Source organism: Streptopelia decaocto (assembly GCF_964273445.1).
Source record: "Streptopelia decaocto genome assembly, chromosome: 2".
Taxonomy (NCBI): Eukaryota; Metazoa; Chordata; class Aves; order Columbiformes; family Columbidae; genus Streptopelia; species Streptopelia decaocto.
In genome coordinates, this window is record NC_138655.1 from 147,670,086 (window position 1) to 147,691,470 (window position 21,385).

Genomic DNA, 21,385 nt, shown 5'->3' on the forward strand with positions numbered 1-21,385 from the left:
GCATGGTTGCACCCCCTGGATTTTTGCAGGAAGCAGCTGCCTGTTACTTGTCTTCTGGCTAGACCTATTCGGTCCTACCTGTTCCTTCTCCTCAGCATTTCAAGACAAAACTTACTGTGAGGGTAACAGTAATCACATCTCTAAAAAGGAATCTCTGTATCCTGTGGTCAAAATAGTTTAATGACTGAACCTGTTCAAAGATTAATAGGGTTAAGGGTTTTTTATAATCCTTATTGAAATTACCTGGATTAAAGAAAGTTATGTAGTAAAACTTAATTCAACTAAAATAAAGTTTAGTGCAAACAGCTGCATCAGTCCACAAGCAAGTATACATTTTATGGATTACTAAGAATGATTCCTGAAAGCTAGAAAATTCATACAAATACTAATTTCTGAGGCCTGTGTAGCCCTCGTATTCCTAACTGACCTCCCCTACCCCCAAAACTAATCACCCCAGGGTTCGTGTGGACAAACAGGTTATAATTCTAGGAGAATTAATCTACATGCTGTCCCCACCAGACCCAGAGTCCCTTTGTGCAATATTCAGAGTTTTGCTCAAGATTAGGAAATAGCACTTTTAAAAGTTCCCACTTACCTGAGATTAATGGCAATCCACATTTTAAATGTAAGTCGTCCTTTAAACAAGTTGAATCTTGCAGATAGATTTCACAGCTGTAGTATAGTTAGCACCAAGTTACTAGTGCATTGGTACTACTGATTTGTGTCACATCAATGCCTGAGCTCTGCAAGGAGATACTGAGTGATCTCTGGGAGTCTGATAGTAAACTCAGTCACTGGAGTTGTAGCAAAAGCAGTAACTGCAGAGTTGTCATTTGATGTGCCTGATGAGACCTAATTGGTGAGTGCCTACTGAACAGACCTCTTCTTGAGTTTTAAAGAAAATATTTTTTTTTTTTTTTTATGAGTACAATAAAGACCAAAGGTAGGATTTGTCTTATTAACTTCAAACATCTAGAGCACAAGCATCCATAGCTGAGCTAGTCACTCTCTGTGCCTTACTGAGAGACAGGCAGGAAAAAGAATAGTGATTAATCTATTTATATGTCTACTCTAGGATGATCTGCATTGTACTTTGGTCTCCCTTGACTGTGTTGGCAATTTCCACCAACTATACAAATTAACTGGAATGCCTGTCTGAGATCTAGATGTCTGTGTTTTGACAGATGATTCCCATTCAACATGTTCAGTAAAGGCTTGATGTTTGTTTGTGAGCTTTGTATATGTGTATGAAACATAAATAACTATAGTTAATGGTAGAAAAATTAATTTCAAATTCTCTTTAATACAGCATTAGTGAAACAGTAAGGATGGCTTTTGAGGATAATGGGAAGTACAGTGTTTAAAGACCTGTTGGCATGGTTTTTCTTGTAGGTTGGCATTGCTGAAGAAGAGTGGTGAAGAAGATTGGAAGAGCAGGCTCAGCAAAAAGCAGGAGTATGCGAAAGTGTCTGTTACTGACCGTAGCGCGCAGATACAAGAAGTTGAGCAGCTGTTGAAGAAGGTAACTCTGTCGTTGTTTGGAAAAAAAATCTTGCTCGAAATGCTTCAGCTTTTTGAAGATGCATCCAACTAGACAGGCATGCCTAATATTAGCTACTAGCTCCTGCTATTCCTCTTGTTGTCAGGTTTGTTTAACAAACAATACTCCCAACATGAGAGCTCTTTAAATGAGAATGTCCTCACTGTCTTGGGACATATAATATTGATTACAGTGTCTTTTCATCAGCAGATTATGAACCAGTAAGTGGACCTGTTAGGCTTCTGGAACATTTGCAGGTATAATTATTTGAGCCTTTTTCCCCCCAATGAAATTGGCTTAAAACTTTGTTCAGGTGTTTTCTTTAGTATGGTTGAGCTTGTACAAATTTCAAGTTCCTAAAGCTGTGTTTTCTCTGTGCATATGCTTTTTTTATGAGCAGTAATTTTGCATCCTAGAAACACTGAGGAAATGCAGGTACCAGAGCATTCATGAGCCATTTGGCTTTCAGTTATCTTGCATCATCTTTGGTGTTTGTAAACAGACAAAACCATTTGGACAAAGATTTTATCTGTCTTGTCAGTGTTAGTGAATAGAGCAGGAAATGGTAGAAAGATGTAGCGGAAAGGGAAGTCTGCATTGTTAGCACGCTCTGGCTATGTCTATAAATGAGTAAATGATGTTGCCCAGCAGGGGTGGGTCTGTAAAGCAGAATGATTACTGATGAGGACCTGTTATCTGTGTCGTACTTGCTTGTTTTGCTTCAGTGAAGCTTTCTATCAGGCTAAATTTAGCCTGCTCCTGTGGCCTGACTGCCGTTAGCCACCATGGCGGTACATGGGAATCCAGGAGCGTGCTTCAGGGTTTAGTTTCATCCGAAAGTGTGTGCATTCTGCAATGCGACCCAAAGCACAGAAAGTGAGGATGACTGGGAGATTTGCTGGTTCAAACTGCAGGATTAATGTAGACTTGCTTCCCTTCTGAGTCTAGCATTTTAAAAATGACAGTGTCGGATAAAATAGACATTTCAAAAGTTTCAAAAACAATTTCAACAAAGACATTTCAAAAAATTTCAAAAGTCTTTCATTTTTGAAGGAGTTATTTTCACAGAGGACAAGTGAAGATAAAATTTGTGTTATAAGTTTTACTAGTGGGGACAGTAATTTTGGGATCCAGTTATTTAGTTGTGAAGATGCAGCTTCTATCAGTTACTATAGGCAAATAACCAAGTCTTCTGTTCCATCAGTATATAAGTAAGGAGTTGTTACACAGTCTGTTACCATTGAGGAAAAATCTGTGCCTGAACATGTGACTCATCAAAGGTTGTGTATTAAGTGGACAGAGAAAGAAGCATGCTGATTTTTGCAGTTTGGTTTAGGGGTTTTGTTTTCATTTTGCCCTGTGGACTTGCTCAAAAATCCAGTTGCTAGTTTGAAAGATGGCCTAAAGCAAAAATAGTTTCAGTGAGGAAAGCAAAATTGTGGTCACATTTTTAACAGACTAGTCTCCCAGATGACAACTGTTGAGGTCAGATAACAAATGTGTTCCAGCTAAAGACAATGGGGTTGAGAAAAAGCTTAAAGCAGCTGCCAAGATTCAGGCAGAGACAAAACCTTTGTTCTCTCTGCTCGCTCCCCAGCACTCGTATCCTCCCTGCTGTGTTACCATACCCAGCAACTTCACTCAGCACAGCACAAGTTAGGCTTTTAAAGCAAGTAAGAGACCATGAAGTGCTTAAAAGGTACAAGCTTTGAAGTGACAATGCTAGCAGTGGGGGTTTCAGTGACACTGGGTCACCCACTCTGTTGGTTCATGTTAGCTCTTGGCTATTTAAAGCCTAAATTAAAGGATTTGCATGTCTGTCAATGGGTGAAATCTCAGATGTATAAGAAAAAATGTTAGTCTTATTAGATACACAGTTCCATGGACTGTATTGATATTTGTGATGCTGGTTCATTATGTGATAGAAGATAAATAATGTAAAGCTTCACTAAGTTGACAACACTGCTTCCAACACACCCTGTCACCTGCCCTTAGATCTGGAATACTATTACTGATAATTAATCAATGTGATGGCTATTATCCTTTAAGAACCACGAAGCAATGTGCCACTGAAATCTCTATGTGTATAAAAGCTTTGAGATTATGATGTACTTAAGAATCTTAGTGCTTTCTTTTGCTGGATTGCAATAGAAGTGCAGGAATTATATTGATTACTGTGTTTTGAGCTAGTTAAAATACAATTTGCACGCATGGCAGTCATGCATTGACAGCAAGGGTGTGTAAACTTCTGTCACGGCCTGCTGGTTCAAAATAATGCCTGAAGCTTTTCATTACAGTATGTCACTCCTGTTAATGTAGTCAGATATCTTTTTTAGGTTTTCTTTTGTGCGTATGTCTCTTTTAAAAGGTTATGTAACTTGTTCTGGAGATTTGATTATTGAAGCATAGCTGTATAGAATAGAAGCTATTAGAGTACATTTAGATTTCTAATAGCAAAAGAAGATTCATACTTTTAATAAAATAGTTACATTAAATAGTGCTGTTTGATCACTTCTAGTCAAAATGCTTCTGCACAGTGAGATACTTCTTACGTGCCTCTGTATGGTGAGATATTTTTCCAAATGTGTTATTGTCATTTATATGTAGGCTAAGGTGTAGGGGGAAAAAAAAAAAAAAAAAAAAACACAAACCAAAAACACCCCAAAAAATTAATGGAAAAGCTAACAGAGCAACCTCAAAGGGGGAAAAAAGGGAAGAAGAAATTAACTCAAAGCGTTACAGATGAGAAGGGAAGATGAGATTTACTTGGAGATTCAGCCTCTGATTTGACGATTGCAGCACACAGGTGGAAAGTTTGTTGGAAGCTGTGAGACTTCTTAAATTATTTATATGTACGGTAAAACATACTCGGACAGTTCAAATAATAGCTCTAGCGTCAGGGGAACAACTGTACTCTGAGGAATATCTAACTTGAAAAAAAATCCCTTTTATTTTGGAAAAATATTTTTGATTTAGTATATTTGTATTCATCATCTTAGGCTGGATGGAAGACTTCAGTTTGGGTTTTTTCATGGGTAGAAAAATTAATTTAAAAATCTTTCTTTAATATTAAAATAGCAAGATTTACTGGAATGAAAGTTCCTATTTTGTGGTCATCCATTTTTAACAGAGTCCAAGAGTAATGTGATTACCAGCTGCATTGCAGTTATATTGAAGCAGTGAATGGCATTTGAAATGCACTTTATTCTTACAGCAAGTTCAAATTGCAGCTCAGCACTGGTGTTAAGGGCCAGGGCTGAACAGTCAATTCAGAATCACTCAGAGATGAAGTGTGTAAAAATCTTTAAGTGGGTAAGCCTTTAAAAAGGGACCTTTAGGCAAAATGTTCGTCTCTTTCTGTGGTAATAGTCTTATCCATTTCAAACATGGCATCCACCAAGTGCTCATATCCAGTTCTAATCAAAGCTGAAACTCTAATGAGAAGGCTTTATTTTGAGCCATTCCAACAAGCTGCATTTACCCATATTCTGTGCAATGTTCCACATTTGCTTTAACCTACAGAAAGGAAGAAGAATTATAGATGATAAAGCCATGTCTAATGAGCTTTGGGTAAGCCCAGCTCTGAGGCAGGGGTTATCTGTAGGCTTTGTTTAGAATGGTGAACTCACCTTTGCAGAGTGCTGAGGGCTTAGCAGTTCCCTCCAGATGGCTTTTGAGTATCCCAGCTTTAGTAAGCGTTCTTTCCCTTCATCCAGAAAATTGATGGCTTGTTGTTTAGCAGGGTCTGATTAAACTTGCAGCAGAATTATTCATATTGTGGTTGACATGGTTCATCAATTTAATGGTGCTTTATGTGAAAAGTGTATCTTCTGGCTGTACTGTTTTGTTCTGTGTTGAGTTGTAGTGATGCTGTTACTAACTTGTTTAATTCCTGCATGGAATGGCTTTGGTAAACATGCTGTTATATTATGGCAACATTTTTGATCTCTGGCTTTCCAATAAGGAAAATATTTCTAGAAGATTAAAAGATTCAGATTTACTTCATTTTAAGAAATTAGGGGAAGATGAGTTATTGCCCCATCTCAATTTCTGATAGTCCAGTTCTTTTCTAATTCCTTTGCTTTGCTTCTGTCCTTGTCATAGGAACCTGTATATGCTTCTACTTACTCTCCCGTTATACCTGCTCTCCATAAATTTCATCCCTTTCTACCTATTAATCAGGTGAGCAAATTCTGCAAAATGTAAATGCTCAACAATTTCAAGTAAGCACATTTTGACAGGTGGTTTTGGTTTTTATTGTGGTTTGGTTTTGTTTGTTTGTTTTTACATAGGAAATTAATAATCCTCTTAACTGATTAGCCAGCTTAGTAAATGCTGCTTTAAAGAAACACAGTATTATGCTACTGTGCTGTGTACTCTTCTTCAATATACATTTTGCTAGTGTTTCTTTTATGGTTGCTTTTCTGAACATTCTCTGTTAGACTGTATAGATGAGAAAGTGAATGAAGGAGGCATTATTGCATTCGTTATAACACTGAAAACTTTCAAGTTGTTAAAAAGGGTGTATAAAAGGAACAATATGTAACTGCACAGCATTTATTTTAGAATAAAATGCTGTGAACCCTGACTTCTCTGTAAGTAATGCACATATACCATGTAAGACATAAAATCATCTAGTTTATTGGCTGTAAAAAGACAAGCTGCTTTTGTTCAGAGGTGACTTTCCTGTAGTCCTTTTCCCTAGTCCCTGTCTAAAGGTTTTTTGCCTTGGCACATCCTGCTTCTATTCTCTGACTGTCCCATCTTCCTGCTTCTCTCTCTCTTCCTTTAAGGTCTGTAGTACTAGTTTGAAAGAATCGAGCTCTCTGATTTCTGATGAACGTCATCCTTGGAGATGGAAGGTGAAATGCTGTATAAACTTTCTATTTCATTATTGGAGGGAGGAGTAAGACAGAAAATTACATTCAGATCTAAGATGCACATTCCCAAAGCACCTTGTGGCAACAGAGTTAACTTTGTGTTTCCGTGGGATTAGAGTTCTGTGGTTTCAGTAAATGTTGAAGAAGCTTCCTGTGAAGTACTTAAAATCATGTCCATACCTCTGCAACTCTATCATAAACCCTTTGTGAAACTTACTTATGAAGAATTCTTAGATATTGAGAAATATGAACTTCCTTCAGCTAGAGCTACATAACAAAGTTGAATTCAAGCAGAAGTAGAACACTGGATCTGAGCAAACGGTCCCTGTTTCACATGATCAGAGGTAAAAAAAGCAAAGGCAGGAGCAGGCAAAGAAAGAAGTTGAATTAGAACACAAGAAAACAAGGAGAGTTCACTGGAAAGTCCCTATAGATATATGCAAATTAATTCTGCTTTATTATACCTCCTTATCCATTGCCTTCTGTCTCAGATCTGTTTCTAGTACTACAAGGACTCCCCTGGGTTCTTCATTCCCACATAAAATACAGTGTATGTCACATGTGGGGAGCAAGCATTCTCACCAGCATGCGTAATGGCAGTGAATCCAAGGGGCAGATACTCACTGCTAGAACAAGGGTGATGGTTATGGCAGAGGCTACTGGATCGATATTAAAATTTTGGACTACTGATACTTACCATTTCCACATTCACTTTCATAGCTGGTTTTGAGGATTGTCTTTTACTCTGATTTTTTTTTTTTCATAAAAAATTAATTTGTGGGCTAGTAGTTGAAATGTGTTGGTGTTACCTCTTCTCTGCAAGCTGTGGATTTAATATAGGTTTATTACTATTTACTTCAGAAAACCTATTCATTTTGTTGTGACATAGTTAAAAACTCTAGAAGGTAAATATATAATCTAACTTAATAATGTAGTATCCCTCCAGTAGTGAGAGGACATCCTTCAGTGGGGTGTTCATCCCATCTGTTGTAAGAGGAGAACACCCAAAAAGTGTTTCTCTTTCCATTGACCATGGTGAGCTACATCCTGCCCTCTTAGAAAGCTTCTAAGCATAGAAGATATATATATGCATACATATATATGTATATGCCCTTCTAGCATAGTGGAAGGGTGCATACAGATTTGTTTGTTTGTTTTTCTGGAACAATTCTTTTGTTGTTTGCACCAAACAGCAGTTGAGTTTGTTCTATTTTGCTTAAACCAGTTTTGAAGAGAAAATCATATATTTGCATTTGAGTTTTTTCCTTATAACAAGACCCTTATAAAGTTGCAGATGAAAACAATGCAGGAGCTTTTCCATACTTGTACAACTGTGGATGATTTTTGTCCTTTTTTTGTCTTAGGAGCCTGAACTAGAGGAGTTACTTGTATTAAAAAGCAAATAGATACTTCATGGATTTTTCTTGTATTTAATTTATACCATTGGTTTTAAATAGTTCCTCCTTTTGAAAAATACATTTTTTATGCTTTTTCCTGGTTTGAACTCCCCCAGGTAGGGGCAGTCTTATCTTCAATGTTGAAAGCCATGAATTCTCTTATTCCTTGCATTAAAAAAAAGAACCCCCAAAAAACAAACGATCATGCTAACAGACCACTCTCAGTTGTGCTCTTGTGAGCTAAATGGGGACAGAGCTTGGACTGGAAAAGTGTAGGGTATGAAATGGAGCATTGCCTCGATGTGGGCCCTTCTGTAGCATGAACTGGTGCTGCAGGGGCGATGGAGTGGCTGCAGGGGCGATGGAGTGGCTGTGCATACCCCCCAGAAACATGGTCCAGTGCTAGAAAAGACCAAGATCATCATCCAACCTAGTCAAGCATTGGGAGAAAAGCAATCCCTGTTGCTAACTTTTCTTGCATTGAGTCTGTAACTGCATCTCAGACTTAAAACACATCTCTTAGAAGAATAAAGTCTTTATTCTAAACTGTCAAATACAGAAAATTCACTGCAATATTAAGTAATTACCGTTGCTGGGTGAAACCGAACTTTTAACCCTCTCTGGTAAAAGTAAGTACTCACTTAATATGAGGTAGATTTTTTCAAATCTTGAAGAAATATTTTATCCCTTTCCTGAAACCTTTCAAAATTTTCAGCATCCTGCATTCAAAGTGTAGAAGCTAGAAATGGATAAGCTATTGCAGTACAGATAATCTGTTCAGAACAACTGTTCCATGGGAATTTTCCTCTTTTTCTGTCTTCCTAATTGGCTGGTTTTCACTTGTTTCCCTTTTCAAGTAACATTTTTCTTAGAAGCCTTGTTTACCAGATTTTTCTGATAACCTTTTTTTTTTTTTTGCCCACCTATGTGATTATTTCTTCCTTATCGTCAACATTCTTCTGTATGTTGTCGTCATCCTGAGGATCTTCTCAGCAGAACTGTGTCTTTTTTTTCCACATGCATTAAAACGTTTTGCTCAAAGTTGGGATGAATCAGATCACTTCATGATTCTTTTCTCTCTTGAAATATTTTTTCAGTCAGTTAACTAGTTTGCAGCCTGTAAGCTGCACAGATATTTTTATATTGCTCAAAAAAACCTCAATGTCATCTGTGATTAAGTCAAATATATTAAAGAAATCAGGTAACTCTTAACATATTTAATCATCCTTGATCTCATCAAACTTACCGTTTTGATTAAACCTGTTTTCCATAATGCCATGTGGAATGGCATTAATTATGCGCCTGTGCTTTGATTTTTGTATTGATTGTCTTACAGCCGTCTTCCTATGAGTGACTGGAACCAACACACAGCTTGTGTGACCTGTACCTGTGTGCCTTAGTTCTGCATGTTCTAAATATTGTCCCTATCTGAGCTTTTATCAGTCCTACACATTTTCCCATTTTCAAAGGCTTTTTTTTTTTTTTTTTAAATCAATGCTTGCGTTTGGGGCGTTTCCGTTTCCAGATATTTCATGTTGTTGGATGCCAAATAGTCTGATCCTCTCTCTGTTTAATTTCCTTTTAGGAATTTATCCTTTGTCTGAAACAAGAGATATCAGTGAACACATGGATATATTTTTCATGGAAAATTTAGGATATTTCATTGAATGTAACAGCCTTTTTTGTTTAATGAAAAGATAGCGTTGGAGCTGTTGTCTTCTTAAGCTTTTATTTATTTCCGATACACTACAATAATTATTGTTTTGCCTTTTTATTGAGGTTTTTAGCTCTCCTTATCAAAATATCATAGTTACAAATTAGAGATTTATTCTTCTTTCATACCTAATTTTTTTTTTTTAGTTGGAAATAAAATTTGCATTTAAAAGCTTCTCAAGTTTTACCTTTCTTGCCATGTTTTCTCCCAACCAGAATGTGCTTTGACCAACCCATTCCTTCATAAATGCTGTTAATTGGCAATTGTGAAGGCTTTCTAAACAACTCCCAATTGCCAAGTGAATTTGTTCTGAAATTTCTTTTGACAGTGGCATTGGCACATGTTAGTTTTCCAGCTTTAGAGAATTATAATTTCTTTTAAGCATCACATATACTTTTGGTTTTCACCAGGACTATTAGAGCAAATTAAATGGGTTAGGGATTGCTTGGTGTCTATTCAGCTTATCTTTTTTTTTTAGTTAACTTGTTTATTAATAGAGGAAGGTAGGAGTCTTCATGCATTAGGAAATCTTCTTGCATTAGGTAGAGATCTAATATAGAATTGCTCCAGTCTGATTCATTTTTTTTTTAGGAACTTCGTGGATTATTTACCCAATGGAGCAGCTTGAAATCTTCTATTTAAAAAAAGTTTGTTTCTGCCCTTAGACAACTACTTAACTCTCTTTTTCTCCTTTGATGAGGCTCGAGAATTACTCATGATTTTTCTTAACATTTACATGTGCAGTGATTAACATAAATGCATTAGAGGTCTGTGTCTTCAGAATTTCCAGTAGATCTGCAGACTCTGGGTCTTCCAAGTATTTGCTGGAAACTAAATTCAAAGTTAAGCCCCCCGTTACTTAAAAAAATTATAAATAACACACATGAAATAATCCATATGACTCTACTTCATCCTGCCTCTCCCTCACTTCCCCTCGTATTGTAATCAAAGTCAGCATCCTCACTAAGTTAAAAGTATTTAGTTTGTGTATGAAATGTCACTTGTGGTTTCATTAGGTATATATTAATTTCCTACCAAGAACTCCTTTAGTATGTTGCTGTGGTTTTTGTTTGTGGGGGTTTTGTGTGTGTGTTTGTGGTGTGTCAGGTTTTGTCTTTTTTTTTGGTTGTTGTTTTGTTGGTTTGGTTTGGTTTTGTGGTTTTTTGGTTGTTGGTTGGTTGGGTTTTTGTTTGGTTATATTTAGTAGTTGTTTTCCTACCAGCTCTTCATCCCAGAGGTGCCTGTGCTTCGGATGTTGGAATGGGTGGAGACTGAGGGAGGTGAACAGAAATTACTTTCAGTGTTTTTATGTAAAGTATTCAGATACTTTTGCAAAAGAGGAAGCAATATTGAATAGACTTGCATCTTGTTATTTCTACTGAACATTTCAGAGTTCCAGGGAAAAATCTGAGGTTTTTATCTTGATTATCATGACTTGCACTCATAGTGTCTGGCTGCCCAGCTATCTTTCCTAATAAATTGGGAGCAACCATTACTGCAGAAGGCTGCAGAGGTTCCCAGAACCAGGGCAAGCAGTGAAGGGCTCTCGTGTCCTAGTCCTTGTTTAAGCCATTTCTTGGCTTGTCTTTGCTCTTCTGGCTGGTGGATACTGTTCCTGGTAAACGTGGAAAGCTACAGCATCTCTATTTTGGTGTGTTCTCTGCAGTCACAAGAGTTTTTATATAAAGTAACTGATTTATTTAGTCTGTTGCATTTTAAGAAAATAAATAAACAAGAATATCTGGATTTATATCTGTTCCTTCTATTTTAAAATGGAGCATAGAGTTTATGTTAGCAAGCTTTTGGGTCCTTTTTTATTTCCCCTCTGTGGCTGTATGAGCTAGGGCTGTGATAAAGCTTTAGATTTTCATGCGTTTTTTTCAGTTCTAGCAGCTAGGTTGTGAAGAAAAACGCCAAAGGGCACACAACTTGGAAGTAATTCTAGAGTTTACAGTTCCATGCACTAAAAATACTTTTATACTTGATTTCTATGCAGTATAATGCATGAAATGTTGCTACTTTTTAAGATAAGTGCATTGAAGCCGTATTTTTTTGGCCTGACTTAGGTATACTGGAGCACATAATTCAGTTTCTTTCCTGTTTAATGTACCATCATCAATCCTTTGTGTTAGGAGGGCACCAAGATACTTAGTGCTCCTACCTGCTTCTAATCACTCAAGCTGTTGGCTGCTGCAAGGAAAGCTGAGGGTAACCTTAAAAAAACAAAAAGGAGGGATGGTCACAGTCATTGGAAAAATACTCAGTAGAGCAAGCTGACATAGGAACTACAATGAGCAGGCTCTGGAGAGATAAGGCTGCTAACTCTGCTTGTAGAATTGAGTTACTGTAAGAGAGTGATTCAGAAGTCACAAGCTGAAGTTACATTTATTCATTGTTATTCCCCATGCTACCCACAGATTTGCACCCTTGAAAACATCTGCTGAAAGTCAGTTTAGTAATCTCACTAGTGTAGCAGATCATGCTTCAAAAGAACAAGGTCTGGAAAATTATATCATTTGTGGAGTAAATTGTTTGCTTTGCTCAGAGGGATGCCATTTGCCTGGGCTGGTAGTTTGAGTAAAAGGTCAAAGAGCATAGACCAAAACCTTATCTTCACAGTGTAGTGGGGCAGCAAGACAATGAAGCTTGTCAGCTGTTTCTGTGACTTTCCTTTTGTTCTCCTGTTCTCTTCCCTCTCGAGCTAGCAGTTGAAATGTTCAGCTAGTCCTTTGCTATATCCTGGTCAGTTTATCTGTTTTTTAAAAAAAATCTCTTTCTCTTTTCCCCCCAAAAAGCAGAGAATGGCAGATAACCAGGAGAGTCAGATGACCATTGAAGAAAGGAAACACCTAATTACAGCTCGAGAAGAAGCCTGGAAGTCCAAGGGTAAAGGAGCAGCCAATGACTCCACGCAATTCACTGTAGCTGGCCGAATGGTAAAAAAAGGTCAGTGATTAAATGATCCTAATATAAATAAGCCACTGCTTATCTGTCTAGTCAAAATAAAGTCAAGCTAAAGCTATGCAGAAACAGTATCCATGTTTAGCAAGAGGAGGACTGTTTATCTTCAACTGAGTATCTAGCTTCTTGTGGCCATTGCTCCATTTTGCTCTGCACAGTTGCACTGCCATCCAGTTATTACTGGATTCAGTCTGACTGGTGGTAGTCAATCGCTTGAACACTCATTTCATTTTTGCGTCTTGTATGACCCACAGGACACAGCTGGATTATTCTTTCTTATTTATTCCTTCTTTGAAAAACCCAGGTGCACTGTCCAGAGAAAAGTTGTGAAATTTAATTGTTACTATTGCTGGCACTTCCCCCACTTCTAGGATCACTGGGAATATTTAGCAAACACGTGTTATTTTTATGGATGCTGTTTTGGACAACAACTTGAAGTGTTGTGTTTGGCTGAAGAAATCACGGAACAGATTTCTGCATAGAACCAGGGAGTAGAAATGACAAGGGAGCAGTCTTCACATTTTTGAGATCTCTTGAGCTGAGTCACTGTTTCCAGATGCAGTCATTCTTCTGACATGGACAGGAGTCTCCAAAGCCTGTAGAAATATTAATACCTGTAGAACGGTAGAAATATAGCTGTTCATGCAGTGTGCCCGGGAAAATGATAGCTTTGGGAAGAAGACACCTAAACTGATCTCTTGAGGTGAATGAATACTAAGTTTTGTTTTGTTACAAGAACTTGGTTATTAAACACAACAATAATGAACCTTGAGTTAAATTACAACACCAAAAAAAAATCAACACTATGGGGTGAGGGTAGTGTTGCAACAGGGAGTAATCTACTTGCAATTCAAGCCACGTTCTGTTGGCAGATAAACAGAGGCATGGTATTAGGAATTACATCTGTTAGTAGCATATTTAGGTGCTGCTTACATTGTTTTTTCTGCTAGAAACACCTGTGGTCGGTGTTTAAAGACTAACATATTTTGGAGGGTCACCAAGAAAGTGTCTAGTTGTCCACACTGCTTTTTGGGATTTTTGGTTTTTGCTGAATAGATTGGTCTTTGAAAAGGAGTAGAAGGTGATAGCATTTGCTCTTCTTCATGGGAAAAGAAAAATACCTTGAAAGGATCTCTATAGGTGCTATGATCATTCCTTTGGAGAAGCAAGGTAATTCAGTGACAGTGGCATCAATAAAAGTAACCCAAGTGGGATTTTTATTAGGATGTGTGCTATTTTTATTGCCTAAAAGAATAAATTATCATGATGAGTTTTTAATTTAAGAGATCAGGTTTTTAATTTAAGAGATGATGAGAAAGCAATGCAAAATTAAATCTTTGTTACATATATGTGCACAGGTGCTGTATCTTAATTGCTTCTTGTGGCTGAAAATTTTTCAGTCCTAATTGGTAGGTGATCCTTTACTAACTTCTGAAGCAGTTCTCAGTGTAGTCTTGTGGATTAAGTCCTGGGAGAGTTGCTTAATAGCCGTCTCAGTGAAGGCTTTACTGGTTGACTTAAAACCTGCTGGAATTTCAAGTCTGTTGGGTAACTGGGAAAAAAATAGTTTGTGGAAAGCTACTCAATTGTATTCTAAATCTGTCTTCATGTTTGACAATTATGACTTGCTCAGATTGCAGTAAAGGTAGTAGAAATGTGGTTAGTATACATTGTCCTAGTACAATATCAGCTTAATCTTATCAAAACAACTAAAGGCTTAAACTTATGTGGCTTTCCAGTAAGCTATGGCTAAATGGAAAATAGATATTGGAGGAAAGTTTAAATGTCAGTTTCCTCATTTACTGAAAGTCTAGGCAACAAGAGGTAATAGATGCGAATCAGTGTTTCAGAATGCTTTTCTACCTAATAAATCACACAAAACCCATAGAGTTCTATTTCTCTTACTGGAGCAACCTAGATTCACATGAAAGGAACTAAACAAAAATCATCTTATTCTATCCGCTGAGTCCAGAATGAATTGATTTACGTTAGTTACTAAAAAAAAAGGGAGGAGACTACAACAAAAGGAGGGAGTAGTGCTTGATATGGTAGGGACTCTGACTTCCATTTCTACTTCCATTTCCACTTGTTCTTAAAAACACAACAGGACCCAAGAATTACAGCTTAATCCAGGGACACCATTCTCAGGTCAGATGCCTCCTGCTATGTGTATTAATAGAGAGGGTTTTAAATTTAAAAAGGGGGATGAGAGAGTGGTGGTGGGGTGAAGGTGCCAAGCAAGATCTTGGTTGTGTCCCTTCAGAAAAGTTGCATGTTTTTAAAATGTGGCTTGTGGTAGAACTGGAATCCAAAATTCAGACCAAGCGAACATCCGCTAACTTGAAAACAAGCAAAATGACTGCATTCAAGAGAAAGCATGTATCTTGTGTCAGCTTGCTTGCAGATACTTGGAAACAAAGCTTTGTTCTTGTGAATGGGACAGTTTCTGAGGCTGCTGTTGACTTAAGGAGCAGGCAGGGCAGCACACTCTGCCATCCCTAATACAGCAGTTGTGGAGGCTGGTGAAGTACAAGGGACTGTAGGAAGTAGCCAGACTCATCTGCTTTCCCTAAATGGCTTCCCTGTCATCACTGGTGGAAATACGGGCTGACACAGGACTGCATTTCCTTTCTTCTCTGTTCTGACACAGGCCTGGCTTCTCCAAGTGCGCTAACACCAGTAGCATCCCCTTTCAGTAACCGGCAGAAGTCTACCACTCCGGTGACGAAGCCCTTGGAAGGTAAGGAATAAAAATGGCCGAAACATGTTCAGGCTTTTTTTTACTTCCTTTCAATTAACAAGTTTTACTTCCTGGTTTTCTTAGAAATTGAAGCCAGGCCTGATATGCAATTGGAATCAGATATGAAGCTTGACAAGTTGGAGTCATTCTTGGGAAGGCTGAATAACAAAGGTTGGTAGATTTACCAAAGGTGCCAATGTATCTGCCCTCCAACTTCTGTAAATTGCTTAAAGTACCTCTTAGTTAAAATATCTGGTAACAGAAACTGAGTATTTCTGTGTTCTAACTGCACTTACTGATCACACAGTTTGTTTTTGTGATTCAGTCTTTGCTAAATTTCAACAAAAAAGCCTTTTGCTATCGTATTACTAATGCGCAATAAAATAAATCACAAACGCTAAAATAACTTTCTTCTTTCTCTAAGCACTTTGTACACATTCTTCTCGTGAGCAAAGTGTCTTAAAAGCACACATCCAGTCTGAAACATATTGCTATATACAGTGAAAAAGCTTAAATTTAGTTTAATCTTGTTAAAATCAAGATAGGACACTAAGGTGCTTCCAAGCACAATTCATTCACCTTCCTGCTTTTTTCAGAACCTACCCTCTGTAGCAACTCGTATAGCATGTTGGCTCCCTATGAAGCTATCTAGAGTTCTCTGTTTTTTCCATCTCGTATGTCTGTCCTCCAGTTGTAAGACAAAAATCCTTTTGTAATTTGTGGGATATCATAAACAAACATTCACATTTCAACAGAGGAGACACTAGCACAGGATAATGATTGTGCCATACTCATGAGTCCAAAGTAGTGACTCTTCCACTAGTAGTTCTAGTAGATCTTTTGAAAAGAAGGAGTTATGTGGTTGGAGGATAGATGGAATATACAAGACCATAAAATGCGTGTATCATCCTACCAAAACAAATAATTTTTGATAGTGCCTTTTTATTTGGCCATATTTCCCAACCATTTTCTAATAAAGATTATTGCATATGAGTAGCAGTTACACTCCATTTTTATCATTCTTTTTCAACAGACTTTTCTACCATCTCTCCTTCAAATTCCATCAATTAAAACCAACCAACCAACCAAACAAAAAATCCAAAACAAATAAAAAAACACTCTACAAAAACACACCCCAACAACTACCAAACAAGCCGTATTTACCTTTTCTAGGGTTAGAAACTCTAGTATGATTATTTATTGGGTGAGGTGTTTTTTTCCTACAGTTGCTGGGATGCAGGAGACAGTGCTGACAGTCACAGGAAAATCTGTGAAAGAGGTGATGAAGCTGGATGACGATGAAACATTTTCCAAATTTTATCGCCATGTGGATTTCCCTTCCTCCTCTGTGCCTTTGGACCTTGATGAGGACTTTGATGCCATCTTTGATCCTTATGCACCAAAGTAAGAATTGGCTTTTGGTTGGTTTTGGATTGTTTTTTTTTACATTGTTTTAAATGCAGACATAGGGGTGGTGGTCAAAATGTTCAGCTTTAAGTCATCTTGTAGATACCTTAGTACTGGGCACATCCATTTCTTCTACACATTTCTGAAATCACTCTTCTGCCTGAATCAAGGAACTGATCCTGATTTTCTAACAAGTGTCACACCCAAAATCAAAGCAAATCTCTTGTCATTAGATGATTCTGACTAGGTAGATTAACTGATGGTTGTAAACACTGCTTGTCTTTCAGGCTAATATCTTCTGTAGCAGAGCACAAACGTGCAGTTAGGCCTGTGCGCAGAGTCCAGTCCTCAAGAAACCCCCTGAAAATGCTAGCAGCAAGAGAAGATATTCTTCATGAATATACTGAACAAAGACTGAATGTTGCCTTCATGGAGTCAAAGCGGATGAAAGTAGAAAAAAGTAAGCTAACAGGATGTTTTGCACAAGATACTATATTGCTATTTTAATTGAAAACAAAACAATCTCAACACAAAAACCACAACTGAAGAAATGGAACATTCTCTCTGAGAAGCAATACATTGATTGAGCTGTAAGATTGAATGTAGACTGTCTAGGAGGTCTGTATAGAAGGCCATAATGACATCCTCAGGGAAAGCTACCTACAGCCTCCTAAGGTTTAATTATTTACTTTTAGTGCAGTCACCTTGTGCAGAGAGAGAGAGTGCCACTGGGCCTGCAGGGTGAGGACAGGAGATCAAGGCAAGTAGATCTAGCGTTATGTGATGCTGGGAGGGGAGAGCTGCCAAGAACAAATAAACTTTTGTTCAGGTATACTGGCCTCAGTTTTGAATCCTAGTTTTCTCTCAGAAGCTGGAATTAGCCTTCTTGACTTGGAAAGATTAATTTCCGTAAAGGATCAGTGCTCTGTCACAGAGCTTTGTGTTTTACTTGTGACATGACATTGCTTTCTCCTGACAACAAAACGGACAGCAAGAGACTTTATCGTAAATTTTATTCAAAGGTTTATCAAGCCACTTTTACCATTTTGGATACAAATTTTCCTTATTACATTCAAATAAAGAGAGATCATCTTTAAACATTGGCTGTATTGATGGAAACACTGATTATATGTGTAATACTTTGTTCTTTTTTGATGGGAAAGCATTTCCCTGAGTTATAAATTCATAAAGTGCTTTGTATTTGGTTGAGAAATAAGCAAATGTAGCCAAGAATTTAGGCTTTAAGTTTACAGTAAAATGTGACTAAGACTCGAAAATGTAAGTGGCTATTGGATCACACTGGCTGAGACAAATCTGAAGGGAATTTCAGTTAATTGGTCTTGGATACTCTGCTTTATTTTATCTCTAATAAATTATTAGGCATTGAAGATCTACATAGTACTTCACAAAACAGTGGGTAAGACATGTTTCCTAGCAAAGTTCGTATATTTCCCAAAAAACAGAACCCTAACACTGACAGTTTACCCTTGGATGATATCTAGAAACATAGGTACTGCTAAACCCACAAAGCTTTTGGGCTAGCAGTTAATCTGAGTCCAGCCTGGTTTTGTCATTGCCTTTGAGGAAGAGAAAAATTGAGAATAATGGGGGGAAATATTTTTTTAAATGCAACAACCACTTTTTAATAATTTTATCCTTTTTTGTGTTTTATTCTCCAACTTCTTTTTATGTACAAGTGTCTACAAACTCAAATTTCTCAGAAGTAGCACTTGCTGGCTTGGCAAGCAAAGAGAACTTCAGCAACGTTAGCCTGCGGAGTGTTAATCTAACAGAGCAGAACTCTAACAACAGCGCTGTGCCATACAAGAAGCTAATGCTGCTGCAAATTAAAGGTATGCTGCAACTGCTTTTACTTTCCATACATAACAGACTGATTGTAACATATGGGAGTTGCCACCACAGATGGATGCTTGGCTTGTTCTAGATCTCGAGCTCAAGATTTATGTCCAAAACCTGAAAGAATAAGTGGGAACTGTGTGACAAATGCAAAACCTTACAAATAGGTTTGCATTGTGGCCACTGCTGTGTGTTTTCCAAGGAGAAAACAGAATATTTCAGGAATTATAGCCATCTCCTGTGGAAATTTTTGAACTGTCCCATTCTTCCAGTGCTTAGTATTGCTTGGAAGTGATACAACAGTCTTCTTGCTCCACTTCTCCTTGCAGTGCATGGTAATGTTTCTGATTCTCCAAAATAATAGTTACTTTTTTGGCAACGTAAAGTTCTTAAAACTTTTTACTGTCAACAGAAACTGTGCCACAGCTTCACTTAAGCAAATATAGAGGAACCTGGAATCTGGCTGCTATCTGCCATTTATTTAATTTATTTTTTTGCCAGAAGGACACAAAGTTGTTAAAGCAAGAACAGGAAATAATAGAAATAGTAGTTGATAGGAGGCAACATTTTTGTTTCCTGTGAGTAAACCCTTTTTCCACTGTAGTGGTCTTTTAATTCTTCTTTAGCAGTCTGTTTCCATATATTTTGCTACATGTGCTGGGATTGTTTGTATTTCATTCAAAACAAATTAGATCTTGGCATTTGATAGCAGTAGTCAGAGGAATATAATTAGCTTTGTTTTCTCTTTAGGAAGAAGACATGTTCAAACAAGATTAGTTGAACCAAGGGCCTCGTCACTGAACAGCGGAGACTGTTTCCTGTTGTTAACTCCACATTTCTGTTTCTTATGGGTAGGAGAGTTTGCAAATGTCATAGAAAAAGCAAAGGTTAGTACTAGTTGGGTCTGTTATTATTTATTTTTAGAACTGTCGCAGTGTATGTCTCTTTTGTGATTGAGCCTTAGCATCACTTGTCTCAAAAAGTGACATGTAACTGATAGTCAGTGACAGGTAGATACGCAGGATTCCTGTAAATATGTTTTAGCTTGTGCACTGAATGAAAGCCGACAGCAGAATGTGTAGGTTGTGACGCTGCAAGAAGAAAGAGGATATCCTCAGGAAACAGATTTGCACTCAAAGAAAAAATAGCCTGAATAACAGGATGTCCTTTTTGTTCCCATGTTCATTAAGATCAATTCTTGTTTTAAGGCAAATGAATGAATGTATTTCTGTAACATTTTCTCTAGTGTCTGTTTATTTAGTGCATTAACAAATTACCATTTCTTCTGCTCTTTGCTCTGTTATATCCTATCTACTTTTGCCTTCTCCCTGAACAAGATATGCAGAAGTATTCCAAAGGCTTAGGTAATCTGTTCAGTTAACTGTTAATCTCTTAGGCTTCAGAACTTGCAACTTTAATTCAGACAAAGAGGGAACTTGGCTGTAGAGCTTCTTATATACAGACTATAGAAGAAGGAATAAATACCCATACCCATGCAGCCAAAGACTTCTGGAAACTCCTTGGTGGACAGACAAATTACCAGTGTAAGCATTCCTAAAGTTACAGTATCTGATGTTTTATCACAGTAAAATAGTTGAGTCAGTTCTCTTTGGTGAAGATAGTTGGATGTTAAAAATTTGTATTATTTTTGACAATCTTCTCCTTAAGCTGCTGGCAGTCCTGAAGAAGATGAAATGTATGAATCTGCAATAATAGAAACAAATTGCATTTACCGCCTCGTAGAAGATAAACTCATTCCTGAGGATGACTACTGGGGGAAGGTGCCAAAATGTACCCTGCTACAACCAAAAGAGGTATTGTGCCACTTACTGCTCCTGTGCTAAGTGCAGGAACATACAGCTGATCACGACTTCTAGTAACTGCAAATGCTCTTGGAGAGGCTCACTGGAAACTGGGTCCTCTGTGTTTCTGAAAAGCTTCTGAACACTTGGCTGTCTAGAGCATGCTGCAGGTCTCAAGAAACTAGCTTGTGTTATCTTTAAAGTGAAATACTATTTCAGGAAGTGCACATCTTTTTGTCAACTGTGGCTCACTCCAAAGTCATGAAGTGTGAAACAGGTAGCACTTGGCAAAAACAAAATAAAATAAAAACCTGTTTTCCCTTTCAAGCATTTTTATTTCTATCCTTAGCAGACTTTTTCCTTTTAAACAACCATTTCATCCATCTAAGTAGGAATGAGAGCCGATTTTCAAAATAAAGACACGATGCATTTTCTTGAAAGTTTTCAAGTTGCTGCCTGTTTGCTGAGCCAGTTACCCATTGTGTATGTTCTGTCAGCCTTTCCTGGCTGCAGGACGAAGCATAGGTCTGAATGTCAGTGGAAGCTGTTGTAACTGGACAGCAATCAGTCATGCAACACAATCAGGTTTTTAGAAATAAGAGCGCTCTAATCTGTTGGTGACTTAGCTGCCACCTAAAGATACACCTCATAGCATTCCCTGTACATGCTTCCAGTCTTCCTCAGCAATTAGACATCACAGTGCAGACCACTGTCCTGGTCTTACTTGCATTATCATAGAATCACAGAATAGTTTGGGTTGAAAGGGACCTTCAAAGGTCATCTAGTCCAACCCCCCTGTAACGAGCAGGGACATCTTCAACCAGATCAGGTCGCTCAGAGCCCTGTCCAGCCTTGGCTTGAATGTCTCCAGGGATGGGGCATCTACCACCTCTCTGGGCAACCTGGGCCAGTATTTATTCCTCATGTCTCGCCTGAATTGCCCCTCTTTTAGTTTAAAACCATTATCCCTTGTCCTGTTGTAACAGACCTTGCTAAAATGTCTGTCCCCATCTCTTGTAGGCCCCTTTTAAGTACTGAAAGGCCACCATAAGGTCTCCCTGGAGCCTCCTCTTCTCCAGGTTGAACA

The 21,385-nt window shown here is 37.8% G+C and overlaps 1 protein-coding gene across 21 annotated transcripts in view; it reads left to right on the plus strand.

Moving 5' to 3' along the window:
• SVIL (supervillin) overlaps window positions 1–21,385 on the plus strand; it is a 143,264-nt gene that overhangs the window by 106,091 nt on the left and 15,788 nt on the right. For 16 of the 21 annotated variants that reach the window (XM_082047033.1, XM_082047013.1, XM_082047028.1 and 13 more), the window contains 12 exons: window positions 1,393–1,522; window positions 5,645–5,722; window positions 6,334–6,402; window positions 12,327–12,477; window positions 15,143–15,232; window positions 15,317–15,403; window positions 16,459–16,636; window positions 16,927–17,099; window positions 18,337–18,492; window positions 19,247–19,383; window positions 19,893–20,040; window positions 20,165–20,310. In XM_082047033.1, coding sequence (XP_081903159.1) covers window positions 1,393–1,522; window positions 5,645–5,722; window positions 6,334–6,402; window positions 12,327–12,477; window positions 15,143–15,232; window positions 15,317–15,403; window positions 16,459–16,636; window positions 16,927–17,099; window positions 18,337–18,492; window positions 19,247–19,383; window positions 19,893–20,040; window positions 20,165–20,310 — 1,543 coding nt within the window. The remainder of the gene's footprint in view (window positions 1–1,392; window positions 1,523–5,644; window positions 5,723–6,333; window positions 6,403–12,326; window positions 12,478–15,142; window positions 15,233–15,316; window positions 15,404–16,458; window positions 16,637–16,926; window positions 17,100–18,336; window positions 18,493–19,246; window positions 19,384–19,892; window positions 20,041–20,164; window positions 20,311–21,385) is intronic. The other 5 variants (XM_082047031.1, XM_082047015.1, XM_082047016.1 and 2 more) reach the window with 5 other exon arrangements.